This window comes from Bos taurus, chromosome 24 (genome assembly GCF_002263795.3).
Source record: "Bos taurus isolate L1 Dominette 01449 registration number 42190680 breed Hereford chromosome 24, ARS-UCD2.0, whole genome shotgun sequence".
Classification (NCBI taxonomy): Eukaryota; Metazoa; Chordata; class Mammalia; order Artiodactyla; family Bovidae; genus Bos; species Bos taurus.
The window spans coordinates 49891323-49916982 of record NC_037351.1 but is presented as its reverse complement, the minus strand read 5'-3'; the positions used below and the strand labels follow the sequence as shown (position 1 = coordinate 49916982).

The 25660-nt window shown below is 46.5% G+C and overlaps 2 protein-coding genes across 39 annotated transcripts in view; both read left to right on the top strand.

Annotated features, from left to right (window-relative positions):
• The first annotated feature begins 1033 nt into the window (after window positions 1–1033).
• MBD1 (methyl-CpG binding domain protein 1) lies at window positions 1034–18214 on the top strand. Of its 38 annotated transcripts, none has more exons than XM_059880956.1 (18): window positions 1063–1203; window positions 2443–2576; window positions 8992–9106; window positions 9194–9360; window positions 9444–9526; window positions 9690–9730; window positions 10103–10249; window positions 10340–10468; window positions 10650–10724; window positions 10854–10973; window positions 11057–11125; window positions 11680–11847; window positions 12192–12491; window positions 12585–12722; window positions 13065–13196; window positions 13282–13343; window positions 14446–14517; window positions 17940–17958. In XM_059880956.1, the coding sequence occupies exons 2-17, from the start codon at window positions 2467–2469 to the stop codon at window positions 14483–14485; spliced, it is 1896 nt and encodes a 631-aa protein (XP_059736939.1). In that variant the 5' UTR covers window positions 1063–1203; window positions 2443–2466; the 3' UTR covers window positions 14486–14517; window positions 17940–17958.
• Window positions 18215–19283: 1069 nt separating this feature from the next.
• The window catches only part of CFAP53 (cilia and flagella associated protein 53), a 42659-nt gene continuing 36282 nt past the window's right edge, over window positions 19284–25660 (top strand). The window contains exons 1-3 of the mRNA NM_001304576.1: window positions 19284–19441; window positions 23180–23409; window positions 23898–24071. Of these exons, the coding sequence (NP_001291505.1) occupies window positions 19373–19441; window positions 23180–23409; window positions 23898–24071 (473 nt within the window). The 5' untranslated portion in view covers window positions 19284–19372. The remainder of the gene's footprint in view (window positions 19442–23179; window positions 23410–23897; window positions 24072–25660) is intronic.

Sequence of the window (25660 nt, the reverse complement as noted above, 5' to 3'; positions counted from 1 at the left end):
AGGTATTACAGATAAGGAAGCTAGTGGAAGTTTAGTTTAAAATCAACTAAAAGCAAGCAACTGAAAGTAAGCATGGCAGGTTAGGTTTGGCGGGTCATACAGGTTAGCTCTTGGTTTCATTACTAACGAAGAAGTACATCCATGCCAACGGGAACCAGATTTTTTGTTTTTTTTCCCCTTCTCCCAGGGGTCTCAGAACTTTTATTCCTCAAAAATCATTAACCATCTGCATCAGCAAAAGGCATTCTTCCAATTTTCCTATCAGATAAAGGAAAGGGTAAGAGTTGATATTGAGCTTCCCTGGCAGGGCGCATTCCTTCTGAGTAAGCTAAAGCTCAGTCATGCAGAAAAGGGAAGAGGCAGAATTGTGGGTCTTAGTCCTATGATGGAGCTGAAAACACGGAGTCAGCGTGGTCCAGCTACACAGTATCTCTTCTGAATTTTATGTAATATGCGTCACTGTGATATGTATATACCCTTTGATTCAAAAATGTATCTACTTGTGTCTTCCAGTGAAAACAAGTGAACAATCCGTAGAGTTTTCCGAAACACTGTCTTTAGGTTTAGAGCCCTCAGGTTAGAACAAATAAAATTTCCTATTTCTCCTTTAGACCGACTACTGATTCATTTTTTCTTGACAGGAGGAACGGTAGAGGACATGCGCAAACAAGGTTACAAAGTGGGCGAAGAGGGCTTACAGACTTTTCCGCCCCTCCCTCCCAGTTACCTCTTGTGGGGACCGCCACTAAGAGACTAAATCCGACCCCAATCCTCCTCCTCCCCTCAAGTTGGGCTAGGAAAGCACACGTGACCAGACCAAAAGCTGGGCGGAGGAGCACAAGCGAGGTGCGCAAGCCCTGCAGCTTTCTAAAGAGGCGCGAGCCTCTTTGGACGTCAGTGCGCAAGCGCAGCAGGCCTCGTCTAAAGGGGCGCACTCCTCCGCCGGACTCAACACGCAGGCGTGGAGGTCCACTCATCACGACCCACGCTCCGGGGTATTAGCGCGCAGGCGTCCCGCCAGGGGGCGGAACCCGAGAGAGGGACAGCGGATTTCCGGTTCCTGGAGCAACGAACGGCCGCGGCGGCGACAGCTACAGCTTCGGAGGAAGGCGAGGAGCCGCAGAGGCGGGAGCCACGGGCGGGATTCTCGCCATGGGTCCGCGGACCTAGAAAGGTGGAAGGTACCAGCCGTGAGCCGAGCTGGTGAGACGGTCAAGGGGGGTAGAAATGGAGACCGCTCAGGCGGAGAATAGGGAAGGGTTGAGGCTCAGAACGCTGACGGAGAGCAATGAAGGGCCCTCGGGCCGATGAGTGGGAGGAATGGCGGCCTCGAATATTGAAGGGAGTCTTGGGAAGATTTAGGCGGAGGACAGGGAGGACTAGGGGCTCCGAAGACTGACAGGTGGAAGTGTCGGGCTCTTGGACAAGGACGGAGAGCCATGGGGAGGATCCGAACGCTGAGGGGAGATATCGGGGCCTCTCGGGTTAAGGAGAGAGAAATAGGGGTCCAGGATGCTAAAGGGAAGAAATGAGCGGCCCTCGGGCTGATGACGGGGAGAAATGAGTTGGAATGCTGAAAGGGAGGGACGGGGGTCTCGTATGGAGGACGATGAGAAATAGGGAATCAGAAAGCCAACAGTTAGGGATGGCTTGGTCTTGGACCAAGAGGAGAGGAATGGGGTAGGGGGTTCAGATGCTGAAGGGAGAAATCAGGGTGTCTCAAGCTGATGAGAGGAACGGAGGGTGAGGACTCCAAAGGAAACTTGTTAACTGCAGAAGAGGGAAATAGGGCGGGTTCGGAGACTCGGGAAGCAATTGGGACTCAAAACACTGACAGAGCGAAAGTGAGATGCGGAGGCGTTCGGAGTAGGGTACCGAGGGAATGAGGGGCTGTTCAGGTCAAGCTTGCAGAGGAGCTGAGGGTTCTTTGGCAGAGGACTCGGGGAATGGAGGCAGTAATACTGAGGTAGAAGGATAAGAGGACAGCAGACAGGAAAGGAATGGGAGGGTTAAAAGACTAACAGAAATTAGTGACTCTTGGGTCAAGGAAGGGAATGAATGGGAGGTTAGAGTACTGAGGTAGCCAAGTCCTGTGGGGGCCTCTCGCGCTAGAGATGGGAGGAATGCGGTCTCTCTGGCTGAGGTTAGGGAGGAACTGGGGATTAGGACGGTGAGAGTGAGGAATGCGTTGAGGATGGGGACCCTTGGGTTGAGGATGGGGCTGCCAGATCAAGAAGCCGGGCGGATGACAAGCTCCTGGGCCCAGGACAGGGAAGAACGAAGTGGGAATGGGGCTTTACTCTTCCTTATGTTGGCCAGTTGCTTGTGGCAGGTCCTAGGTCTTAAACAAGCATGAATAGAAACACAGGTTTGTGTGGCCTGGGGCACAACATGTCCCTTTCTAACGCCTCAGTTTTTCCCACTGCCCCTTCTGTGTTGCAGGCCTCTGCTTCTTCCGTGGTCCCCATGGCTGAGGACTGGCTGGACTGCCCAGCCCTGGGCCCTGGCTGGAAGCGCCGTGAGGTTTTTCGCAAGTCAGGTGCCACCTGTGGACGCTCAGACACCTACTACCAGAGGTACTGGGTGGGTTGTGGACAGAGGGGTTAGGGCTGAACCTGGTTAGGCAGGGTGAAATCAGGGGTGTGTGATTAGATTTATGGGTATGCATGTACAGTTGATCCTTATTATCTGCAGGTTCTATATTTGAAGATTTGGTTACTCACTAAGATTTGTTGTTTGTACCCCTGAAGTCATACTCACTGTGTTTTCATGATCATTTGTGGATATGCACAGAGCGGCAAGAAATAGGTCGCCTGATGCGTGTGTTCCCAGCCAAGATTGAATGAAGATTTCTTATATTAGCTCTTAAGCTGTAAACAAGTATCCTTATTGAGGACTACTTAGTGTTCTGTTTTTTGCACTTTTTAATGGTGATTTTGCTTTGTAGAGTTGCCCCCGAGTGTAGTGTTGAAGTGCTGTCCAGTGAGCTAAGTGCAGGAAGTCTGTTTTGTGCCATATGGAGAAAATGCATGTTAAATAAGCTTTGTTCAGGCATGAGTCGCAGTGCTGTTGACTGTGAGTTCAATGTTAATGAATCAAAAAGGCAGTATATCTAGAAAAAAGGAAATTAGCCAATTAGTATGTAAGGCTGCTCCAGGAAGTGCTAAAGTAACGTCTGTAGTACATGATGAAGCTAAGGAAAAGGTGGAAAAGTGGCTAAATCTGTGGATCCATGAGGTGGTGACCAGAGTTTAGTGGACAGTGTGGTGAAGCTGAAAGCAAAGGACATCGGCTGTCATGTTCCTAGGGTTACGGAAACAGTAAGCCTGTTTCAGCTGGTGCTGGCTAGCTCACATGTTTCCAAAGGTGATACTTTGTGAAAAGTGTTAAACTTGCAGGTGAGGCAGGTTCTGCAGATGAAAGAGTCCATGGAAGAAGTTTAAAAAACACCTGATAGGTGCAGTACAGGAAAAGGGTTTTGAAGAAGAGTAGGTTTTCAGTGCTGATGAGGCTGGCTTGGTTTACAAGGACATTGACAAAGGAACCTGTATAACACAGATGGCTTCCAAAACTGCTATTGTTAAATCGTTCAAAGACCATGCAGTTAATTATTTGTAAGAGGACTATATTAAACAAGGTGTCTTTAAACAGAAACACACATAAAACAGGGTAATATACTGATTGGTTGACAAAAATGTGACCAGAGGCTTACAGGAACCTAACCTGTAGTTCCCCTAGGAGCAGTGATTCTGTACTCACTAATTCAGTGTTCAAAGTGACTTTATAGAACAGAATTACTGTGAATAATGAGAATTGACTATAAATACATGAAAATATGTGTTTATAAAAAAGTTACGTTTAAGGATTTGAGGTCTTTTAGAATATGTTAGTCATGTAGTTATTAAATTTTCTTAACTTTTTTGTGTGTAAGTTGCTCTTTGCTTAAATTGTAACTAGAATTATATTTATTTATATGCTTATAAATAATATTTTTATGTCTATATTGTACATTTATTCATGTATTTACAGTTTTTATAAAACTTTCAAAATGAGTGCAGTGATTGAGAATAGAAGAGGCCAGAGGTTTTACCCAAATTAGGGCAAGATAACAAGTGAGTGTGTTTCAGTTTGGGGGGTACCAGTAGGAGATAAGGGACCCCTATCTCCCTGACCGACAGTTTATTACTCACCGCATCAGCAGTATCTGTATGTCATCATTCTTGTGCCAGTTCCCCAAATGCCGATTCCCACAGGGCGACGTGAAGAGGGCTACTTAATTAGCATCTGCACATGCACTGTTGTGGGAAAGGAACTCCGAGCTTAAGGAATCCAATCTTTAATAATGTTAGGACAGTAAGGATGCCTTCCTTGCTCTGGAAGAACACCCTATCTCTTATCTTCCAAGGCTGATGCTGTACACACATCCTTGAAAAGATAGCTCCTTGCAAAGGGTAGTCAGTGCCTCTCTTGTAAGACATGCAAAAATGTGAGTGACCTGTGGAGTATTGTCTTCCAACATCAGTGACTTACGCTTTGTTTTGTATGTAGTTGCATTTATTTGTTTATACGTGTATTTGTATGTATATTGTCTGTACACATACACTTGACCCTTGAACCATGTAGGGATTAGGGAAGCCAATTCCCTGTGCAGTCAAAACTACACATATAACTTTTGACTCCTTAAAAGCTTAACAACTAATAGCCTACTGTTGATTGGAAGCCTTATCAATAACAAATCATTGGTTAACACATACTTTGTATGGTGTATGTATTATATACTGTATTCTTGCGGGAAAATAAGCTAGAGAAGAGATTAAAGAAAATCACGTGGGAGTTCCTTGGTTGCCTAGTGGTTAGGATTCCAGGCTTTCACTGCCATGGCCCAGGTTCAGTGCTTGTTTGGGGAACTGAGATCCCATAGACTGAGTGGTGCAGCCCAAAAAGGAGAAAATCATAAGGAAGAAAAAGTTCATTCACAGCACTGTACAGTATTTAGCAATACATTAAATTTACATCATCTGTTTACAGGATAAGTTGTCTGACTGTCAAGGCCCTACATTAATACTATCTTATATGACACAAGGCATTGTAGATCTTATACATATTACTAATACCAGATATCAAAAATGAAAACATAATACAAAAAATTTATGTTTATTTACAGGTATAACAATTCATGCATTGATAACTGAGAAGGAGCAATATTTCTGCTTTCTGGTAGCCTAGCCTGTACACTAATGAATAAATTGTTATAAAGTTTTTATGGCATACAATATTATAATCATATTCATGATACAATGTTGTTACATTGGTACATTTTTGGGTTTTTTCAAGGCACTTACCTGTGATGATAGGCAGTTTCTTTAATTAACCAGGGAGCGAGGCATACTGTATGGTAATGTAATTCTTTGACGGCATAGTTATAAAACAGTAAGAAAACTAACACGTTATTAATTTTATGTTAAATACCATTTACCTATAAATGTCTGAATAAAGATAGGCTATCCATTTTGAGTCTTGCATAGAGGAATACTTGGGCCATGATGATGATGGTGACACAGAAATGTCTCATACAGTTCTTTTGTTTTGGTTGCGCTGGGTCTTGGTTGCTGCTCGGGGGCTTTTTCTAGTTGTGGCAAGTGAGGGCCGCTCTTTGTTGCTGGTGTGGACTTCTCATCGTGGTGGCTTCTCTTGTTGCAGAGCACAGGCTGTAGGTGCCTGGGCTTCAGTGGTTGCAACGCACGGGCTTAGTTGCCCCACGGCATGTGGAATTTTTTGGACAAGGAATCAAAACCCATGTCCCCTGCATTGGCAGGCAGGTTCTTAACCACTAGACTACCAGGGAAATTCTCATACAGTTCTTGCCTTACAATTGTTAGATTTTCACACAAAGACACCCACAAATGTAGATAAGTATTAACTGTACGGCCTGTTATTATTTACTATTTATTAAGTGGAAGTGGATCATCACAAAGGTTTTCATCTTTGTCGTCTTCATGTTGAGTAGGCTGAGGAGGAAGAGAAAGGGGGTTTCATCTTACTGAGGGGTGGCAGAGGCAAAAGGAGAAGGTAGGGGAGGCAGGAGGAGGCAGGAGGGGCAGAAACACTTGGTGTGACTTTATAGAAATGCACTGTAATTTCTCTCTGACTTTTTTGCTTTCTCAGTTCTCCAAAAATGTTTCTACATTGTCTCAATCTTTCTTCCTCTGTTTGCTTTAATTTTAGTGGCCATGTCATATAAAATTAAAAGTGGTCTTGAATATCAGAACCCTTCTGCTAGATTGTCTAATATCAGTTTTTCTCTGGCACTCTTCCTTCATCTTCCTCATTATCTGGTACTGGTTCAGCAGCAGTCATCTCCATCAAGTTGTCTTGTGTTAATTCCTCTGGTGTGGTGTCTGTTAGCTCAAGTCCAAGATCGATGTCTTGAAACTCTTCATCCCCTCCCTGACTTTTGCCGTATCCACAATCTCTTTCATGATTTCCTTGATTGACTTGGCTGTAAATTCTGGGAAGTCATGCACAACATCTGGACACAGTTTTCTCTAGTAGGGAGTTATTGTTTTGCACTTGATGACTTTCACACTCTTTTCTATAACGATGATGGTATCTTCAATGGTTTTTCCAGACTACTAGGATGTTCTGTCTATGAAGATTCTCTTCGATAGTGTTGTCAGTTCTTTCCATAGAATTCTGCGAGTAAGGAGCCATAAAGGTCCTTTATGACCCTCTGATCTATAGGCTGAATTAGAGACATTGTGTTTGGGGGCAAACAAACCACTTCGACACCTGCTGTTGAATTCATGGGGTTCTGGGTGGGCAGGGCATTGCCCAATATCAAAAGAACTTTTAAAACTGTCCCTTAACTGGTGAGGTACTTCCTGACTTCCTAACAGAGCATCAGTGGAACCATTAAAAAAAAAAAAAATGGTTCTCACTGTCAAGACCTTCTTGTACAACCAAAACACTGGCAGCTGGTGTTTATCTTCCTTCAAGGCTTGAGGGTTAGCAGCTTTATTAATAACGGCAGTCCTGATCATAAACCTGACTGCATTTCCACAAAACAATAGAGTTAGTTTATCCCTTCCTGCCTTAAATCCTGGTGCTCACTTCTCTTTCTTACTAATAAATGTCCTTTGCACCTTTTTTTTTTTTTTTACTTTTCAGAATAGGGTACTTTCATCTCCATTAAAAATTTGTTCAGTTGTTCAGGCAGAGAGCCTTTCTCCTCAGTGATTTTCTTAGTGGCGTCTGGGAACTTGTCTGCTGCTTCCTGGTTGGTAGAAGCCGCTTTTTCTGTTGTCTTGACATTTGTAAAGCCAAACCATCCTTTGCTGGTATTGAATTCCCCAGCTTTAGAGCCTTCACCTTGCTTTTGCTTTAAGTCGTCATATAATGACTTGACTTTTTCTCAAATCTTGTTATAACTTATAGATATGACTTTCTTATAGCCATCATGCATCCACATAAAAGCTGCATTTTCAGTACAAGATAAAAACATATTTTGCAAAAAGTACAAGGTTTTCGAGCTGCTGGCATAGTTGCAGCAACAGTTTCTGAATTTCCTTTGTTTTTTTTTCCTTTCTTTTTTTTAAAAATAATAGTCCATACAGTGGGTGGCTTCCCTGGTGGCTCAGATGGTAAAGAATCTGCCTGCAATGCAGGAGACCCAGGTTCGATCCCTGGGTCGGGAAGATCCCCTGGAGAAGGAAATGGCAACCCACTCCAGTATTCTTGCCCAGAGAATTCCATGGACAGGAGAGCCTTGTGGGCTGTAGTCCATGGGGTTGTAAAGAGTCAGACACAACTGAGTGACACTTCCACTTTCACTTTATATTGGATTCATTAATCTTGAATTGTTGGTAACCACAGCTGCAGACCTCAATCTACGGTACATGTCAAGCTATTCAGCTTTTTCCTGTAATGTTATGACTTTTCTCTGCTTCTTGGGAGCACTTGCAGTATCACCAGTGACACTTTGTTATGGGTCCCAAGGTGTTATTAAAAGCTTACAGTAGTGCACTAAATACAATGAAAATGACATGAGAAAAACCACTGCAAGGGGTCACTTTCTACTGTGATGCTCAATTTTATGGAGAAACAAACTGCTCACAGAGATGATTCGCCTTCCATGGCATTGAAAGTAAATACTTGCAACACCTGAGTTCACTGCAGCAGCAACAGGAGGTGGCTGTGAGATGATTATAGTAGTATGATACATGCTACAGTTAATTTTGTGCAGTTATGATGTAATACTGCATCTTTACTTTTGTTTACGTTTCTCTTGACTGCAAATGGTGCCACATACGATCTTAAGTATTTGTGCACATGTTTTGGTAAATTTTAACTTTTTATGATAGATTTCATGTATATATCTTATGGTGGTAAATGATAAAATAGATTAGTATCTACATATATTTTATGCATTCATGACACACCTTTTTCTTAATTTTTTCAATATCTCTAGGCTATATAATTCATTGAATTAAGTAGTCACAAATCTCCAAAAAATTTTTCAATATATTTATTGAAAAAAATTCATGTGTAAGTGGACCTATGCAGTTTATACATGTGTTGTTCAAGAGCCTGCTATATTTAAAACACGTTTTTTTCTTGTATGGATTTTGTTTGTGTACATAGTATGAAATGCTAATACATGTATGTTATTTAATTAATTTGTGTTGCTATTTGTATTTCCTTTCACTTATATGGAATGCCAGTAGTAGCACACATTATAAATCTGTGCATATCCATTTGCATTTATATTATTTATTAATCTTTGTCTACACGCTGGCATTTATACACCTTTTATATTCCTGCTGTTTGGAGTTATTTGGGGTAGTTTCTTGGTTGGGGTTCATAGGTTGATCCCAGGCTGCTTCCTGTATCCCACCAGCTCTCCAGGCCTGTTCACCAGCCCTATGGGAGGGTTGTGTGGGTGGAGTGGCAGTGGCTCCAGCTAGGTACCAACCTGTCCTGGTCCATCCCCAGCCCCACAGGAGACAGGATCCGAAGCAAAGTTGAGCTGACCCGATACCTGGGCCCTGCATGTGATCTCACCCTCTTCGACTTCAAACAAGGCGTCCTCTGCTATCCATCCCCCAAGGTACTGTACGGTGTAGAATACTTGGGCACGGGCGCTGAGCCTCCTGACACTCGCCCACTGGTCTTCTGCCCTTGCTCTTGTCTCCAGGCCCAATCCTTGGCCATCACCAGCAGGAAGCGGAAGAAGCCTTCGAAGCCAGCCAAGGCTCGGAAGTGTCAGGTTGGACCTCAGAAGAGTGAGGTCAGGAAGGAGGCACCAAGGGATGACACCAAGGCTGACACTGACACAGTCCCAGCTTCGCTTCCTGCCCCTGGGTGAGTGTTGAGCTAGAGTCAAGTCCGTGAGGGTTCTGGTTGGGGGTACACTCAGGGCCCCACACCCATGTTTCCCATCCTAGGTGCTGTGAGAACTGTGGAATCAGCTTTTCAGGAGATGGTACCCGAAGGCAGCGGCTCAAGACTTTGTGCAAGGACTGCCGAGGTGAGTGGCCCCTGGGGCACTGGGAGGTAGAGCTGGAGCAGCCTCGGTGTCAGGCTGGCATACAGATATCTGGCTGGGGGCTTAGTGGTAGATGACAGAGCAGAGGGAGTCGTGAGGTCAGATACCTGATGCTCCTTTAACATTTCTGTCTCCCTCCCTGCAGCACAGAGGATCGCTTTCAATCGGGAGCAGAGGATGTTTAAGGTAAGCACAGCCTACTTCCTCCTCACAAGTGTGTGGTGGGAGCAGGATGTGATGGGGGCTGGTCAGAGTCTGAAGGAACAGTGATGGATCCACTGGATGTCAGGGTCATTTTGTAGGGAGCTGGCTGCAGGCAGTCGACAGTAATGGAAGTTAATCAGTAGACACTGTGATAAGGGTCACAGGGGAGAGTAGACGTTGTTTATGGCCTCAGTGATGGTGGCTAATCACTAGTTACCAGACAGTGATGAGGCAGACGGGGGACCAGCAGACGTGGTGATAGGGGCCAATGTGGGGTCAGCAGACACGTGAGGGGCAGTGCTCCTGGAGCCACTCCGCTTGGACCCGTGACCTTGCCCCACCCATTCCTGGCAGCGTGTGGGCTGCGGGGAGTGCACGGCCTGCCAGGTAAAGGAAGACTGTGGGGCCTGCTCCACCTGCCTCCTGCAGTTGCCCCATGATGTGGCCTCGGGGCTGTTCTGCAAGTGTGAGCGAAGACGGTGCCTCCGCATTGTGGAAAGGGTGAGTCAGGCAGCTGGGGTGGGCCCAAGGCTCACCCGTGCTCCTGGCCCTCAGCCCTGGCCCCACGCTTCACACCTCCGGCCCCCACAGAGCCGAGGGTGTGGAGTGTGCCGGGGCTGTCAGACCCGAGAGGACTGTGGCCGCTGTCGAGTCTGCCTTCGCCCTCCGCGCCCCGGTCTCCGGCGCCAGTGGAAGTGCGTCCAGCGGCGCTGCCTCCGGGTAAGTCAGAGTGGAGCGGCCAGTGGGGGCTGTGCAGTGGGGGGCTGGGGCAGCGCTTACACTGTGGTTGAAGCTGCTGCTGCTTCCGTCTTTCCACCTGGCCTTGCCCACCTCATGTCTTCTTTTCTCCCCCACCTCACACTCACCGCTCTGGCTTCACCTACCTGCCCTTGTCTGCCAGCACCTTGCTCACCGCCTCCGTCGCCACCATCAGCGATGTCAACGACGCCCTCCCCTGGCTGTGGCTCCCCCTGCTGTGAGTGCCCCAGCCCATACTCTGCCTGCCTGTCCCCCTGGCATGCTTTCTGCACACCTGAGGGGAGGGCGGTGGTCTGTGTCTGCCTGGTGCCGCCAAGCCTAAACTTGCCTTCTGCCTTTCTCTCAGGGTAAACACGGCCGCCGCAGAGGAGGCTGCGACTCCAAGGTGGTGCCCCGGCGGCGTCCACCCCGAGCCCAGTCACCGCCTCCACCTCCCCCACCGCAGCCTCCAGAGTCTCCGGAGCTGGTGAGGCCCTGGTGGGCAGGGGGACGGCACAACCGTAACCTCACCAGCTACCTGCCCTGACCCCACCCCATTTGCCTCTGCAGCACCCCAGAGCCCTGGCCCCCTCGCCACCTGCTGAATTCATCTATTACTGTGTAGACGAGGACGAGCTAGTGAGTGGCCTCACCCTACCTGAATAGACTCTCCCAGGGCGCTTGGTTAACCCAAAGAAGCAGATGCTGCAATGGGCCTAATAGGGGAGTAGTAAAGTACAGTGATGGATACTAGTACGGGCTGAGCAGACAGTGGGGTAGGAACTAATATGGGACCCCCAGGTGCAGTGACAGGACCTGGTGTCAGATGAACCAACGCTCTGATGGGGCTCACAGAGGAAAAGCTGGCACAGTGCCCAAAGTCCGCATAGGATGAGCGGGCGCAGCGATGGGAGCTAATGGGCGTCTGCAAAATTCTGCTGGAGGCGGGGGTCAGAGACGTTATCTTGGTAGCTAGTGGGGGACCAGCAGATAGAATGATGGATACTGTATTGAAGCAGCCACCGTGCTCATGGTATCAAGGACCTTCCAGGACAGTGATACCGCCTGGCGCTGGACTCGCAGACGGGAGGTGTGACTAGTGGGAGCCAGTTCCCTCCAGTGGGGCTGGTGGACGAGCAACAGGAGCAGCGTTGTCACTATCCTAGTGACAGCCCCGCACCTCCTGTTCCCAGCAGCCTTACACAAACCGTCGGCAGAACCGCAAGTGTGGGACCTGTGCAGCCTGCCTGCGGCGGATGGACTGTGGCCACTGCGACTTCTGCTGTGACAAGCCCAAGTTTGGGGGCAGCAACCAGAAGCGCCAGAAGTGTCGCTGGCGCCAGTGCCTGCAGTTTGCTATGGTGGGTGTAGCAGGAAGGGTCTGGTGGGTGGGAGGAATAGTGCCAGTCTCCCCCTCATGCCCCCTGCCACTTTATGCCTGGGAGGGGCGGGCAGACCTCTAGTGGGTCCTGCAGCCTCAGAGTGGTCGGTGGGGCGGTGGGTTTGCCACCAATTAGCAGACGTTATGCTGGGATAAATGAGGAAACTAGGAGGTACTGTCATTGCTGATAGGAGACTCACAGCCTGTGTGATGAGCGGCTCGTCCATAAGGAGATTCCGTGCTGGAACTGACGGGGTTGGGCGCATCAATCAGAGCAGGGTAGTATTGTACCTGGTGGCCATAACGTGCCACCTCTCCTCACAGAAGCGGCTGCTGCCAAGTGTCTGGGCAGGGTCCGAAGATGGGGCATCGCCGCCCCCAGCTCACCCTCGTCGAAAGAGGCCTGGCTCTACTCGAAGGCCCCATCTGGGTCAGACCCTGAAGCCTCCCTTGGCCACACCCGCAGCTCAACCAGACCGAGCCCAGACTCCAGTGAAGGAGGAAGCAGGCAGTGGCTTTGTGCTGCCCCCACCTGGCACTGACCTTGTGTTCTTACGGGAGGGTGCAAGCAGTCCCGTGCAGGTGCCTGGCCCAGCCCCGGCTTCCACAGAAACTCGGTTGCAGGTGAGGGTCCCGCCTTATCCTGCCCTTCCTAACCCCACCCAGCCTCGTGCAGGGAAGCTGGGACCAAGTCTGCTGCCATCCTCCTCCACACAGGAGGCCCAGTGCCCTGGCCTGAGTTGGGTTGTGGCCTTACCCCAGGTGAAGCAAGAGAAGGCGGATGCCCAGGAAGACTGGACACCTGGCACAGCCATCCTGACTTCTCCTGTATTGCTGCCTGGCTGCCCCAGCAAGGTGGGGGTCAGTGATGGGTGGTCTGTGAGCAGAGTGATGGGGAGCCATGATGGTGGTTCTTTGAACACAGTAATAGGTGTGCTGATGACAGCCTCTCACAGAATTATCCCGCCTGTCTGACAGATGCCTCACCCTCCCCAGGCAACTAGTTTGGCCTGCTTTGCCGCCCACTTAACAGAAAAATGGAAATCTGTGAGGAATGGGAAAGGTCTGTAGACAGTGATGGTTTTTCTGTGCTCAGGTGTGACGGAGTGTCAGCACAGGGACAGGTTGGCTGGTAGGGACACTTTCCTCAGGCCAGCCCTGCCCTTCTGACAGCTGCCAATTTCCCGCCTCTCCCAGGCAGTAGACCCAGGCCTGCCAGCAGTGAAGCAAGAGCCACCTGACCCTGAGGAGGACAAGGACGACAACAAGGCTGACTCCACCTCTGACTTGCCCCCAGAGGAGGAGGCAGGAGGGGCTGGCACGCCCGTGGTCAGTGCTGGGGGACGCCCCACTCTGTCCTGACCCTGCTCTAGGCCCACCAGTCATATTGACCCTGATGTTAATTCTTCCCCAGATCACGGAGATTTTCAGCCTGGGTGGAACCCGCCTCCGGGACACAGCAGTCTGGTTGCCAAGGTGTGCCCCGCACTGTGAGGGGTCGGGATGGCGGAGGGAGGGGTTCTGGCCAGATGTGGGCCCTGAGTCGTGAGAGCAGCCAGCATTTTGGCATGGCGTAGTGGGAGGTAAAGGCCCAGTACGACTGCTCTGGTCACCATCAGTGATGGAGTATGTGCAGGACCTTAGAAATTTCTCCTGAGGTCTGGGCCAGGGCCCTCCTTGAGGAGGGTTACAGGAGGTGATGGTGGGAGAGGTGATGGTGCCCTGTGATAAGATTGGAAAGAAAAGGGAAGATAAGGAAAGCTTTTCCCCCGTATTCTTAAGAAAATCCACAGGGGTCAGTCTTAGAAGTTTTTATTCAGAGAATCATCATTTGGGGTCTTGAAGGCCTGTGGAGTTTCCAAGAGATGAATGGATGGGCTGGTCAGTGGGGGGTAGTCAGGAGATCTGGTCCTGAGATGGCTTTGTGATTGGGGCCCACACACAACTGAAGTATCCTCAGTGGAAGGAATCAGGCTGTGTTTCTTGAGATTTTCTGGAGCCTGTTGAGGTCATTAACTGTTTCAGCTGCTGCACAGAACTGTCCTACAGGTGTGGCAGTGGAAGGAAGGATAGGGAGGTGGGAGGACTGTAGGACTGGGCTGGTGGGAGGAGGTCAGGGGAACGCTGCCTCCTGCAGGACTGCTGAGAGCCCTGACCAGAGCCAGACAGGCAGCGTAAACTGTTGACCTGAACCCCTGGATTCCTTTGTCCTGCAGACTAGTGTCTGCAGGCCAGAAACTGCTCCACCTGTACTTGGGCGAGTACTGAGGTACTGATTGAGGGCCTGCTGGGCACACTGGTGAATCAGTGACCTTGGGAGGCTTATCTTTCGGGAGACATAGGATTCCTGCCTTCAGGGAGCTTATAATCCAAGTGGTGAAGCTGTTTCCCCTATGCATGAAATCATTACATATTAACAGAAAAGTAATGATGTGCTATGTTGTCTGCAATGGAAGATTGTAGAAGAGAGGGAAGGGATAATTAAGGGGAAATGGAAGAGTAGGAAATGGTTTTGTGATGCTTCATTTTGCACATAGGGAACCTGATTCAACATACAGACCTGCTCCCTCTTCTCTAGGTCCAAGGACCTTAAAAAACCTGGAGGTAGAAAGCAGTAGACTGGAGGCTTCTACAGACTGTAGGACTCAAGGTGATATTTACAGACCGACTTTATCAGAGACAACACTGATCTGCTCAGAGGCTGGACCATAGATGGATTGCCAGGGCTTGTGTGGGAGTCAGGAACTGGGAAAACCTACCACCAAACCAGAGGAGCAGGCCTGTTCAGTACTCTGAGCTTATAGAGGAAATAAGCAGAAAAGGAAGACAAAGAGTAGAAAGTTTGTGCATCTCCTCCAACCAGTGCAAACCCCAGGAGCCTGAGTGTCATAAGAAGTGTGGATATTAAAGATGGGGGAGCTGGGATGGGAGAGCCGACGTGATTAAAGCCACCTTCGGCCTAAACAAGCCATCATCATAAATAATTCTAAATGGATTTGGATGAGACCTGGTAGTGTCTCTAAACATTTCCTCAGGGAGACAGCAGTTCGGAATGTATTGGGAATGGAATGTGAATAAATGAGGAAAGGAACTGCTATTCGTTGAGTTCCTCCCATGGACCTGGTTTAATCCTCAAAAACATCTTTTTAGAACGGCTTGATTGTGCCCATTTTTGCAGAAGGGAAAATGAGATTCAGAGAAACTAAATAACCTGTCCAGTGTCGAACAGCTAGTATCAGTAGAGCCTAGGATCAAGATCAAGCCCAGGTTGTAAAAGCCTTGTTTTTAAGTTAAGCCACTAAACTGTTAACTGTAACCTATATCCAGTAGTGTGTAATAGTGTCATATTAACAAGTTTCCAGTGACCTTACAAAGCTGGATTCTTCTAAGCATAATAAACCCCGTACAAAGCTGCTGCCCCTAGGGTGGCATAGGAAACACCAAGACAGGGTGGATTGTGCCACCTTGTCAAAGCACGCATGCCTCCTGAGACTGGGTTATTCCCAGGCCTTGGGTGCCACATAGGATTCCTCAAACCGAAAAGGGCGTCTTTCCCCACGGCTGATACTTACCATCACTCCCTACCCTCAGCCAAAGCAGTCTTCAGAATGAAAGCTCCTGGCCTGGCTCATGTTTCCTCAAAACTTGCCTCCCCTGTCCCTTGATGACCTTTGTACTTGGTTTCTACTCTCAGCCCCTGTCTTCTAGAAGTCTGAGCTCCTGCTTCAAGTCCCACCTAAGGGCCAGTCTTGGCTCAGCCCTGCCTCACTTTCCAGTTTTTCATAAAGTGCCAAAAAATGACATGTGTGATTCATTACTTAGCTTTACTGGGCTGGGACTGAGTGCCGGCCTCCTAAATTTTGTAGCCTATGTGCCTCTCTTGCTTACTGTAGTCCCAGCCTTGCAGCTTTAGATATTCAGAGGTAGATTAAGCATTTCTCTACTTTAACTCATTGTATAGCCCTCTGCCATCCTTCTCTGCTCCTTCCTTTGCCTTACCCTACTTATTTCAGCCAGAGTCAAGACTGGATAATTTTCTCATACTGTTTTGCTCCCTCCCAGGATCCAACCACCCAATTCTCATATTCTGGTGGTATTTTGACAGTGGTGCCCTAAATGAAATTTGAGAATAGCATTCTGACTCATGAGATAAGTCTGGTTACTGTGTGTGTCAAGATACAATCAGAAAAGCAGCACTACTAATATAAAGATTTTATATATGTGTGTAATGTATATATAAATATGTATATTATCTTAAGGGATTTATTGTAGGTGATTTGATCTTATGCAATTGTGGGAGCTGGTTGAACAGTCTGTATAAGGCTGTTGTCTTTGCATCTAATGCTGGAGCTTGAAGTCTGCAGGGCAGGCAATCGGGAAGGGAAGATGGATGTAAAAAGTGGGAGACGGAGGACACACTGGCGCCCATGAGCACGAGCTGGAAACCACAAGGATGGCCTGGAAGCCATGTCAGCCTCTCACCACCTCCAACTTCGGTGACGTGGGTGTCCTGCAGAAGAAGCTGGTGCCCTTCATCACAGAGTTAAATATGCATCTGGTCCAAGAATTAGAAAAGCTGAAGGAAGATCCTGGGGAAGGTGGAGCAGCTGCAGGCCTGGCCGCAGACCTGACTGTTGCCCATACCAACGAGGTGAGCCAGCAGATGAGTGACGTGTGAACTGCAACAGTGCCTGGTGCTCCTGCACCAGCCTTCTGAGCGTGCTGCTGCCGCGCATCTGCCCTCCAGTTACCACGCAGAATCTCTCGTGGCCTGTCCTAACTGGAAGCATGCCAGGAAGGGGATACTGGGAAACGTAGCCTAGTCACGGTGACATGTTACAAAGCCATCCCGCCATGAATCAGTTCCTAAGGGTCTCACAACTCACCTGAGGATAACTTGGTAAAGCTGCGTTGCTGAAAATGCAAAGCTGAAGACCATTTCATGGTGACCCCAGCAAGTACAGAAATTCTGTCAAGCCCATCCAGAAAAAAACTTGCTGGTCTCGGCTATTTTTGTGTCATTCATTCAGGTATCGAGAACCTGACCCATGGTAGGCACTGTACTTAATACTGAGATTCAGGAATGAAAAAGATATAGTTCATGCAGTTATTAAATACATCAATATGTATTTACAAATGGTGAATGAATTTCCAACTTTATCGTGGAATTTAATGGTGAAAATACAGAATTCAGGAAACTGTTGGGAGGACAGCCCTTGCGTGACCTTGTTGGGGTACAATAGGCATTGGAAATAATATAGTTTATGCTGTTCTATTTTAAAATTATTTTTAAATGATTTTTATTGTCCCGTTTACTGATTTATATATATTTAGTGTTTTGGGGGGGAGTATCTTAATGGTGCTTAAGTGTTGATAGACTGCCTCTGAGAAACTGGTATAGAAAGCGGGTGGCAAGATCAAAGTCAAGTTCTGTTCAAGGATCTTGGGTGAATCAATTCTCCTAGACCCCCCTGGAGGTTGAGACTTGGCTGTCATGCCAGGGCCGGTCCCGCCACCCTCCGAATACGCTCACCAGGGGGCGCTGGCCCCCGGACCCTGGTCCTCCGGCCAGGGCTGGACAGACGCTGCCCCTCAACTCCCTGTCCCTGGGGCGTGGCCTCCCTTGGGCCGAGGCGGTCCAGAATCAGCGCAGAGGGAAGCCGACTCCCCTCTTCACAGTGGCTCCGCGGGCGAAACCGAAGCGGGATTAAATTACGGGACACGCCCGGGGTGAGGGCGCAGCGCGAAGAGCTCAGGACCGACGCCGGGACGTTCTACGGCCGCCGGGTGTCGCCGAGAGTCCGCTTCCCATGTCGCTGAAAATTCACGTTGACGGGACCCTCCAGGCTGTGGACCTCGGAGGTTCCCAACGGGGGCCCGAGAATCTGGCTTTTACCAAACCCCGCCCCTAGGCCGAGGGCGTCACCGCCCTTCTGAGGGTGTGGTGTCACCAGAGCAGACCAGCCAGCGGGCCAGGCACCCGTGGGAATCGAAGATCCAGCAACCAGCCTTCAGGACCCCATCCAGGGAGCGGAAACGATCGTCTAATTTCTTTTCTTTCTTTTGTTTCAGGCTACGTAAACTCTTAGCAGTAAATGAAAATGAGTATTTTACCGAACTGCAATTGAAAGAAGAAGCATTATAGGAGATAAAAGACAAAATGAGAGAGAATTATTAAAAGAAATTTCAAAAGAGAAGAGACGTTATTTTGTGGCTGAAAGGCTGAACGAACAATTCAGGAAATGGAGTCCAAACCTAGAAACATGCCGCATGCAAAATCCGAAGTGGGCGGATTACAAATGATTAGGGAATGCTGATTTATAGTAAATTGCGGTCTTAAATTGGGATACGCAGTACTAGTTGTGCTTTTATTACACGTCAGTGACCTACTAGGTGCTGATTTTTTCCTGTTAAAGTTCCATGTTCGTTCCCATTTCAGGAAGAGTACCAAAGTGTCATTTGACTTTTAGGTATTACCTACTACTTTTTGTAGCTCAGCTGGTAAAGATTCCACGTGCAATGCGGAAAACCTGGGTTCGATCCGTGGGTTGGGAAAATCCCCTGGAGAAGGGAAAGGCTACCCACTTTAGTATTCTGGCCTGGAGAATTCCATGAACTCTATAGTTCATGGGGTCGCAAAGAGTCGGACAGGATTTCGACTTTCACTCACTCACCACTTTGCTCTTGAGCGGAAGTTCAGCTGTAGTCTCCACCTGTGCTGAGGGCCCCTTAAAAGGTCTCCTCACGTGTGTGTGTGTGTGTGTGTGTGTGTGTGTGTGTGTGTGTGTGTGTGTGTGGTGTGTGTGTGTGTGTGTGTGTGTTCTGCCTGGGATCTAGAATGCCAGTGCTGAGGGCCCCTTAAAAGGTCTCCTCACGTGTGTGTGTGTGTGTTTCTTCTGCCTGGGATCTAGAATGCCAGTTAGGCTCTCTCAGCTTGTTGAGGATAATACCCGCTGTTCCATCAGTCAGGTATTTGTGAAACTGAAAGGGTTTATGTGTGAAAATACCTTATAAATTCCTGTAAAGAACTACGCGAATAAGGTGGTCCTGTGATGATTTGCCCTAAAGGTTAACTTAAAGATGGCCTCACAATTTGACCATCCTACAAAGTGTCCGCTAACTTTTCTCATGCTTTTAAACATTACAGGATATAAATAGCAAAGTCAGTTGGAATGTAATTAGATCTTCGACTTCATTGCGGGTTAAGGAGGCTTTTTTCTGCTATTTGATGAATCCTAGAAAGGGACCGAGGTCGGAGGGAGGCATGGCCAAGGGCAGGGTGAGGACTGCGCAGACTCAGCTCTTCCACTCCAAGAGGAAGTAGCGAGTGCCCGCGTCTGTGGTCACCATGGTAACGGGACCAACTTCCGCCCCATTCACCTGTCCCTAGCCCCGCGAGGCGCACCACTGGCAACCAGACCAGTGCATCTCACAAGCTCGTCCCGCCGGTAGCTGTGGTTGGGGAACCGCAGCGGACACCGCCCCCAACCCGAGGAAGCTCCAAAATGTACAGCCAGCGGTTTGGCATCGTACAGAGAGAGGTTAAGGGGCCCACTCCCAAAGTCGTGATCGTGGTAAGCACGGGATATGTGTGTGGGATCCTACCGTTTTCTGTATCTTCCCCATCTCAGGACCCAACCCAGCCTTGGCCCCCCAGCAGGGGTTCTCTCAAGGGAAGCAGGTGCCTGACGCAGTAGTTTGAATTTTGAACGAAGGAAGAAAAAGGTCTCTTGCTTAGCTCTCTTACTCCGCCCCTCCCTACCCTTCTTCCCCCTTCAGCTGTATTTAGTTTCTGTATTTGGAGAATCACCACTGGCGATCTTGAAGGTTGAAGATCTTGCAAGACTTTTAAAAGAGGTCGTCCCCTTAAAATGCAGAGTGTGTGTCAAGGAAAGGGCGCTGGGTCAGGTGGCAGGGAAATCTGGGATCTGGGCTGGCAGTGATTCAGCTGTACGGTCGGGATTAGTTCTGTACGTTTAGGAAAACCGTCTGTTGAAGAGTGCTGGCCTTTGGGGGTTTTGAGTGGTTTTAGGGCCCTTCCTTTGCTGACTCAACCATAACAGAAGCATACCTGCAGGCTTGGGAATAGGAGGTTGGTTGCCTTTATGGCAGCAGTGGTGGTAGGCGACCAGGGGAACGCTGTGCTGCAGAATTTGATGAGCGCTGCTCAGAACCTCGGACAGGTGGTCCACGCACCTGCATTCCTTTGCTTCTACACACTAGTTTCCACAGGCCAGAAAACCTCCATGTGTAGTTAAGCAACGATAGAGGCATCACATGAGTCCCTGCTGTGTGCGCAGCTCTGTGGAAGATACAGGGGTGAATACATTGACCCTGGGAGATTTCGCTTTCTCTAAAAGTTTGGTCCTTGCCTTCAAACTGCTTATCATCTAATTGCAGAAACAACTTGCTCATGCACAAAATCGTTAAAGATTAACACAGTGTGCCAGCACAGTTGATCGCGGTGTACTGTATTGTCCGTGTCGGGACACTGTGGAAGAAAGGTCAGAGATGATGAACGATATAGTTTTATTATGCTCTGTAGTGCACATAGCAGTTGTCAGTCAGTTTATAGACCTGCTCCCTCTTCTTTAGGTCCAGGGACTGTAGGATCTGGGTTTGGAAATCAGGAGACTGGAGTCTTCTACAGTCTGTAGGGTTTGAGGTTTATGACGGACAGAAGTGGATGTACTTTGGGTTCTGTATCTGAACCCTGAGCTCAGCTGGGGTACTGGTCAGGTGACATTCCTTGTGTTGGAAACCAATAAGGATTTCCATTCCACCAAATCACCACCAAACCAGAGAAGCAGGCCTATTGAATATTTTACGTTTATAGAAGAATAAAGAGGAAAGGGAAAAGTCAGAGCTGGTGTATCTCAGATACCAGAGTGTGATAAGAAGTGTGGATGTTAGAGGTTGTAGAGTTGCAATGAGAGAAGAGTTAAAACCACCAGAGATGAGACTTGAATGCTAAACAATTTCTTCAAGAGAAGGTGGTGAAAGATGTAATGTCTGAAGTAATGAAGCAGCAAAAGGAGCAGCTGTTTGGTGAGTGCCTCCTAGGGACCCAGTTATTTACTTCTTGAAATAAATTTTTTTTAGGAAGCCATTTGTTTTGCTCTTTTTGACAGGTGAGAAAACTGAGACTCAAAGAGGTTAAGTAACTTACTCAAGATCACACAGTTATCAGTAGAAGCCAGAATCAAACCTTAGCTTGTAAGATGTTATTCTTTAAGACATTAAACTGTAATAGTAGAAACTAATTTGAGATGTTACAGTAACAAAAGCTTTCGGTGACCTTGAAAGTACAGGGTAGTTATTAAACCCTTCATTCTGATTTTAGCACGGTTTAAGAGTTGCAGTGTTCAGTATGGTGGCCACTAGCCACAAATTTGAGCACTTGTAATATGTCTAGAGTCACATATTGAGATAATATTTTCTATATATTGGTTAAATAAAAATATATTAAAATTAATTCCCCCTGTTTCTCTCTTTTTTTCTTTAATACAGCTACATCAAAATGTTAAATTGCAGATCTGGTTTATATTATTTTTCTTTTAAATAGTATAGGTTTTGAGTACATAATGCTGAGACTGCATGGATTGGCACCATCTTGTTCGGGAACTCCAGATCTTACTTTATTCATCCAAAGACAGGGTCCTCCCTGACCACAAAGGTCTTCCTACCCAGGATGCCACAGCCTTAAAGGGCTTCCTAATTCCCTGCTACTGCTCAGTCTGTTTCTCGCTGCCCTCCACTGCTATTTCCTCTTCAGTCAAAATGTACCTCAGAGCCTGATTCTTGCCCTGATGACTTAAGACAGTTGACTCCTGATGACCTTGGTGCTTGGTTCCTGTTCTCAGCCCATCTGTCTACTAGGAGCCTGAGTGTGTCCTGCTCAGGGTGCAGCCTTGACCCAACTCTGCTTTGTTATCACTGAGTCTGCGTTCATAGGATGCCATACATATTAGAGAACAGTAGTTTGTTAACTAAATCTAGGCTCTAAATAATTTCAATATGAATTAGCTACTTCCCATGATGTAACCTTCAACATCACCTTCTGTCTCCAACCTACCTCAGCTTTGTATTATCTTGTTCAACTATTCTAGGCACCCGTGTGTATACCCCAAACCTTGAATCTTTTCATGAGGCTGTCTTCAAATGTTGATTTCATTTCCTTAGGAGACTGCTTTACCAAGTTTCAGTGCCAGTATTCTGGTAATCCAGACAATGATGCTCTCAGTGTAAATGATGAGATTGACTCTGTGCCGCGAGTTAAAATCTTTGTTACGGTGCATCAGCCCACCAGAGTCTGACTGCTCACCTAAGGGTGATTTGCTAAACCTGGCTGAAAATACAAAGCTCAAAACCATGGATTTCATGGTGGCCCCAGGAGGGGCAAGAGTCACATCGAGCCCACCCATGAACAGTTTCATTCATTCATTCATTCATCTTTCCTCTTCATTCGTATTGAGAACTTGATACTGGTAGCCATGCTTCATGCTAGCAATGCAGAAATAGAAAAGATATAGTCCATATGATTTTAGCAAATGTGTCAATATTTATTCACAATGGTGTATGCATTTCCAACTTTTTTGATGAAAGTTTGTATAAAATGAACATATTCACAGAAATTCAAGTTAATCCCAGAATGTCAGGAGTACAGCTCTTGCATTAAATTTCTGGGGACAGTAGAAATAGGAGTCAAATTCTACCATTAGTTTTTGTTTTTTTTCTTTTCCTTCTTTCCCTTCCTCCCTTTCTGTCTTCCTTACTTCCTTCTTAGTAAAGGATATTTCACTGTCACAACTTGTTATGTATATCCTATATACTTAGTGAGTAGTTTACTTTAATTGAAAGATTTTGATGGTGGTAACTATGTTGTCAGAGCCCTGAAAAGCAAGGTGGGATAGTAGGTGGCAAGATTAAGGTCAGGAATTAGAAGACCTTTAATTTTTGTTCTACCCAGTTCTGCCCTCACTACTCAGAGCACTTTGGGCAAATAAATTAAGTCTGATTTGATTAGATAATCTCTGGAGTCCCATTCAAAGTTTTAACTTTATAATCCCATGAACTTTTATTCAAATGGCATTTGAGAAATATTTGAGACTGATTTGATGACATCTTAGGTACAGGTTTCAAATAATTCAAACAAGTTACATCTTAGACACTTAAGTTGTTTACAGTTATAGCAGGATATATTAGTTTTATATACCAAATTTTGTTTAATACAGGTATTGTGGATTAACTGAAAATATGCAGTTGATTTTGGGTCTATCATAAGTGATACTTGATTTTTTTTTTTGTTCCAGAGAGCCAAGCCTCCCAAAGGCCAAGGAGCTGAGCATCATCTGCAAAGAATCCAACACAGCCATCAGAAACATCATGCTATTTTGGCTTCCATTAAGTCAATCGAGCGGGATCGCTTGAAAACTGAGTGGGACCAGCACAATGACTGCAAGTTTGTGGACAGTCTTGTGAAAGCAAGAGTCAAGGATGCCATGCAAGGGTTTATCATCAACACTGAAGAAAGACGAAATAAGTAAGGCTTAAAAACTGGCTAATCCAGACCCTGAGACATTCTGAAACCAGAGCCTGAGATTGACCAATCAAAAATCAAGTGAATTTTTATAGTAAGGATCATGGCTGAGCTAGTCTTATTCCTACCAAACCAATAGCTTATTTTCACTTGTGATAACCTATTGATAGAAATCAAAAGAACATATTGTATCATATTTTGTTATTATAATTAAAATCTTGCTCATTTTGCTTTTTTTGTTGAAATACAGATCACATATCTCATCTGCACGTGATCAAATAAAACGTGGCGTAGATTAGTCTCTATTGCTTTAGGTGACAACTCATTTTATGGAATACTGTAATGATCTTTCCTTCTTACAAAATTTACAACTGAATATATACTTCTGAAATTGAATTTAACAAAATAAAAAGCAATTAGTGAAATGGTACATGTAGCATGACAGTTTTAATTCCTTTGCTTGTTGTTGTCATTTTGTTTTGTGAACCTAGGTTACGTGAACTTTTAGCATCGGAGGAAAATGAGTATTTTACTGAAATGCAATTGAAAGAAGAAACAATTGAGGAGAAAAAAGATAGAATGAGAGATAAAATAAGATTATTAAGAGAGAAGAAAGAAAAAGAGAGACAGGATTTTGTGGCTGAAAAGCTAGACCAGCAATTCAGGTAATGATGTCAGAAAACATACACATCAAATCTGAAGTTTGTATATTAAAAATTATTTAGGAAGACTGATTTACAGTAAAGTGTAGCCCTAACAGGGCATAGCAGTTGTACACTTAAGTCTTGTTAATTATACATACATCTTTGCACTAAGAAGTTCTGTCTGTTTGCTTTGAGGTGATAATGCATAAGATTTATTCTCAGCGTATTTCAAGTATACAATACAGAATTATTACCTGTAGTCCCCATACTCTACGTTCAGTTCAGTTCAATTCAGTCGCTCAGTGGTGTCTGACTCTTTGCGACCCCATGAACTGCAGCATGCCAGGCCTCCCTGTCCATCACCAACACTGAGAGCTTGCTCAAACTCATGTCCATTGAGTTGGCGATACCATCCAACCATCTCATCCTCTGGCATCCCCTTCTCCTCCTGCCCTCAATCTTTTCCAGCATTAGGATCTTTTTCCAAGGAGTCAGTTCTTCACGTCAGGTGGCCGAAGTATTGGAGTTTCAGCTTCAGCATCAGTCCTTCCAATGAATATTCAGGACTGATTTCCTTTAGGATGGACTGGTTGGATCTCCTTGCAGTCCAAGGGACTCTCAAGAGTCTTCTCCAACACCACAGTTCAAAAGCATCAATTCTTCAGTGCTCAGCTTTCTTTATAGTCCAACTCTCACATCCATACATGACTACTGGAAAAACCATAGCCCTGACTAGATGGACCTTTGTTGGCAAAGTAATGTCTTTGCTTTTTGATATGCTGTCTAGACTGGTCATAACTTTCCTTCCAAGGAGTAAGTGTCTTTTAATTTCATGGCTACAATCACTATCTGCAGTGATTTTGGAGCCCCCCAAAATAAAGTCTGTCACTGTTTCTACTGTTTCCCCATCTATTTGCCATGAAGTGATGGCAAATGCCAGATGCCATGATCTTCGTTTTCTGAATGTTGAGCTTTAAGCCAAGTTTTTCACTCTCCTCTTTCACTTTCATCAAGAGGCTTTTTAATTCCTCTTCACTTTCTGCCATAAGGGTGGTGTCATCTGCATATCTGAGGTTATTGATATTTCTCCCAGCAGTCTTGATTCCAGCCTGTGCTTCATCCAGCCCAGCGTTTCTCATGATGTACTCTGCATATAAGTTAAATAAGCATACTCTACACTAGATCCCTAAAACTTATTCATTCATCTTATTACTGAAAATTTATATCCTTTGAGCAAATCTTCCCTTTTCTTCTATCCCCTAGCCCCTGAGAACTGACATTCTACTCTGTTTCTATATGTCAAACCTTTTTTCCCCTTAGATTCCATGTTTAGTGAGATCATATAGTATTTGTCTTTCTTCGTCCAGCCTATTTCACTTAGTATTATATCCTACAGGTTCATCCATGTTGTCTCAAAGAGCAGAATTTTCTTTTTTATGCTGAGCAATATTCCATTCCTGGAGTAGGAAATGGCAACCCACTTCAGTATTCTTGCCTGGAAAATTCCGTGGGCAGAGGAGCCTGGTGGGCTACAGTCCATGGGGCCACAAAGAGTCAGACATGACTGAGTGCACAATATCCCATTCCACAATTTCTTTATCTGTTCATAC

Excerpts from the sequence above, each read along its gene's own strand:
- MBD1 (XM_024984374.2), top strand. The coding sequence starts at position 2,467 with ATGGCTGAGGACTGGCTGGACTGCCCAGCCCTGGGCCCTGGCTGGAAG. Across the intron at positions 10,250-10,339 it reads GCCTCCGCATTGTGGAAAGG|AGCCGAGGGTGTGGAGTGTG; the intron begins GTGAGTCAGGCA and ends CGGCCCCCACAG. Across the intron at positions 12,723-13,064 it reads TGCCTGGCTGCCCCAGCAAG|GCAGTAGACCCAGGCCTGCC; the intron begins GTGGGGGTCAGT and ends CGCCTCTCCCAG.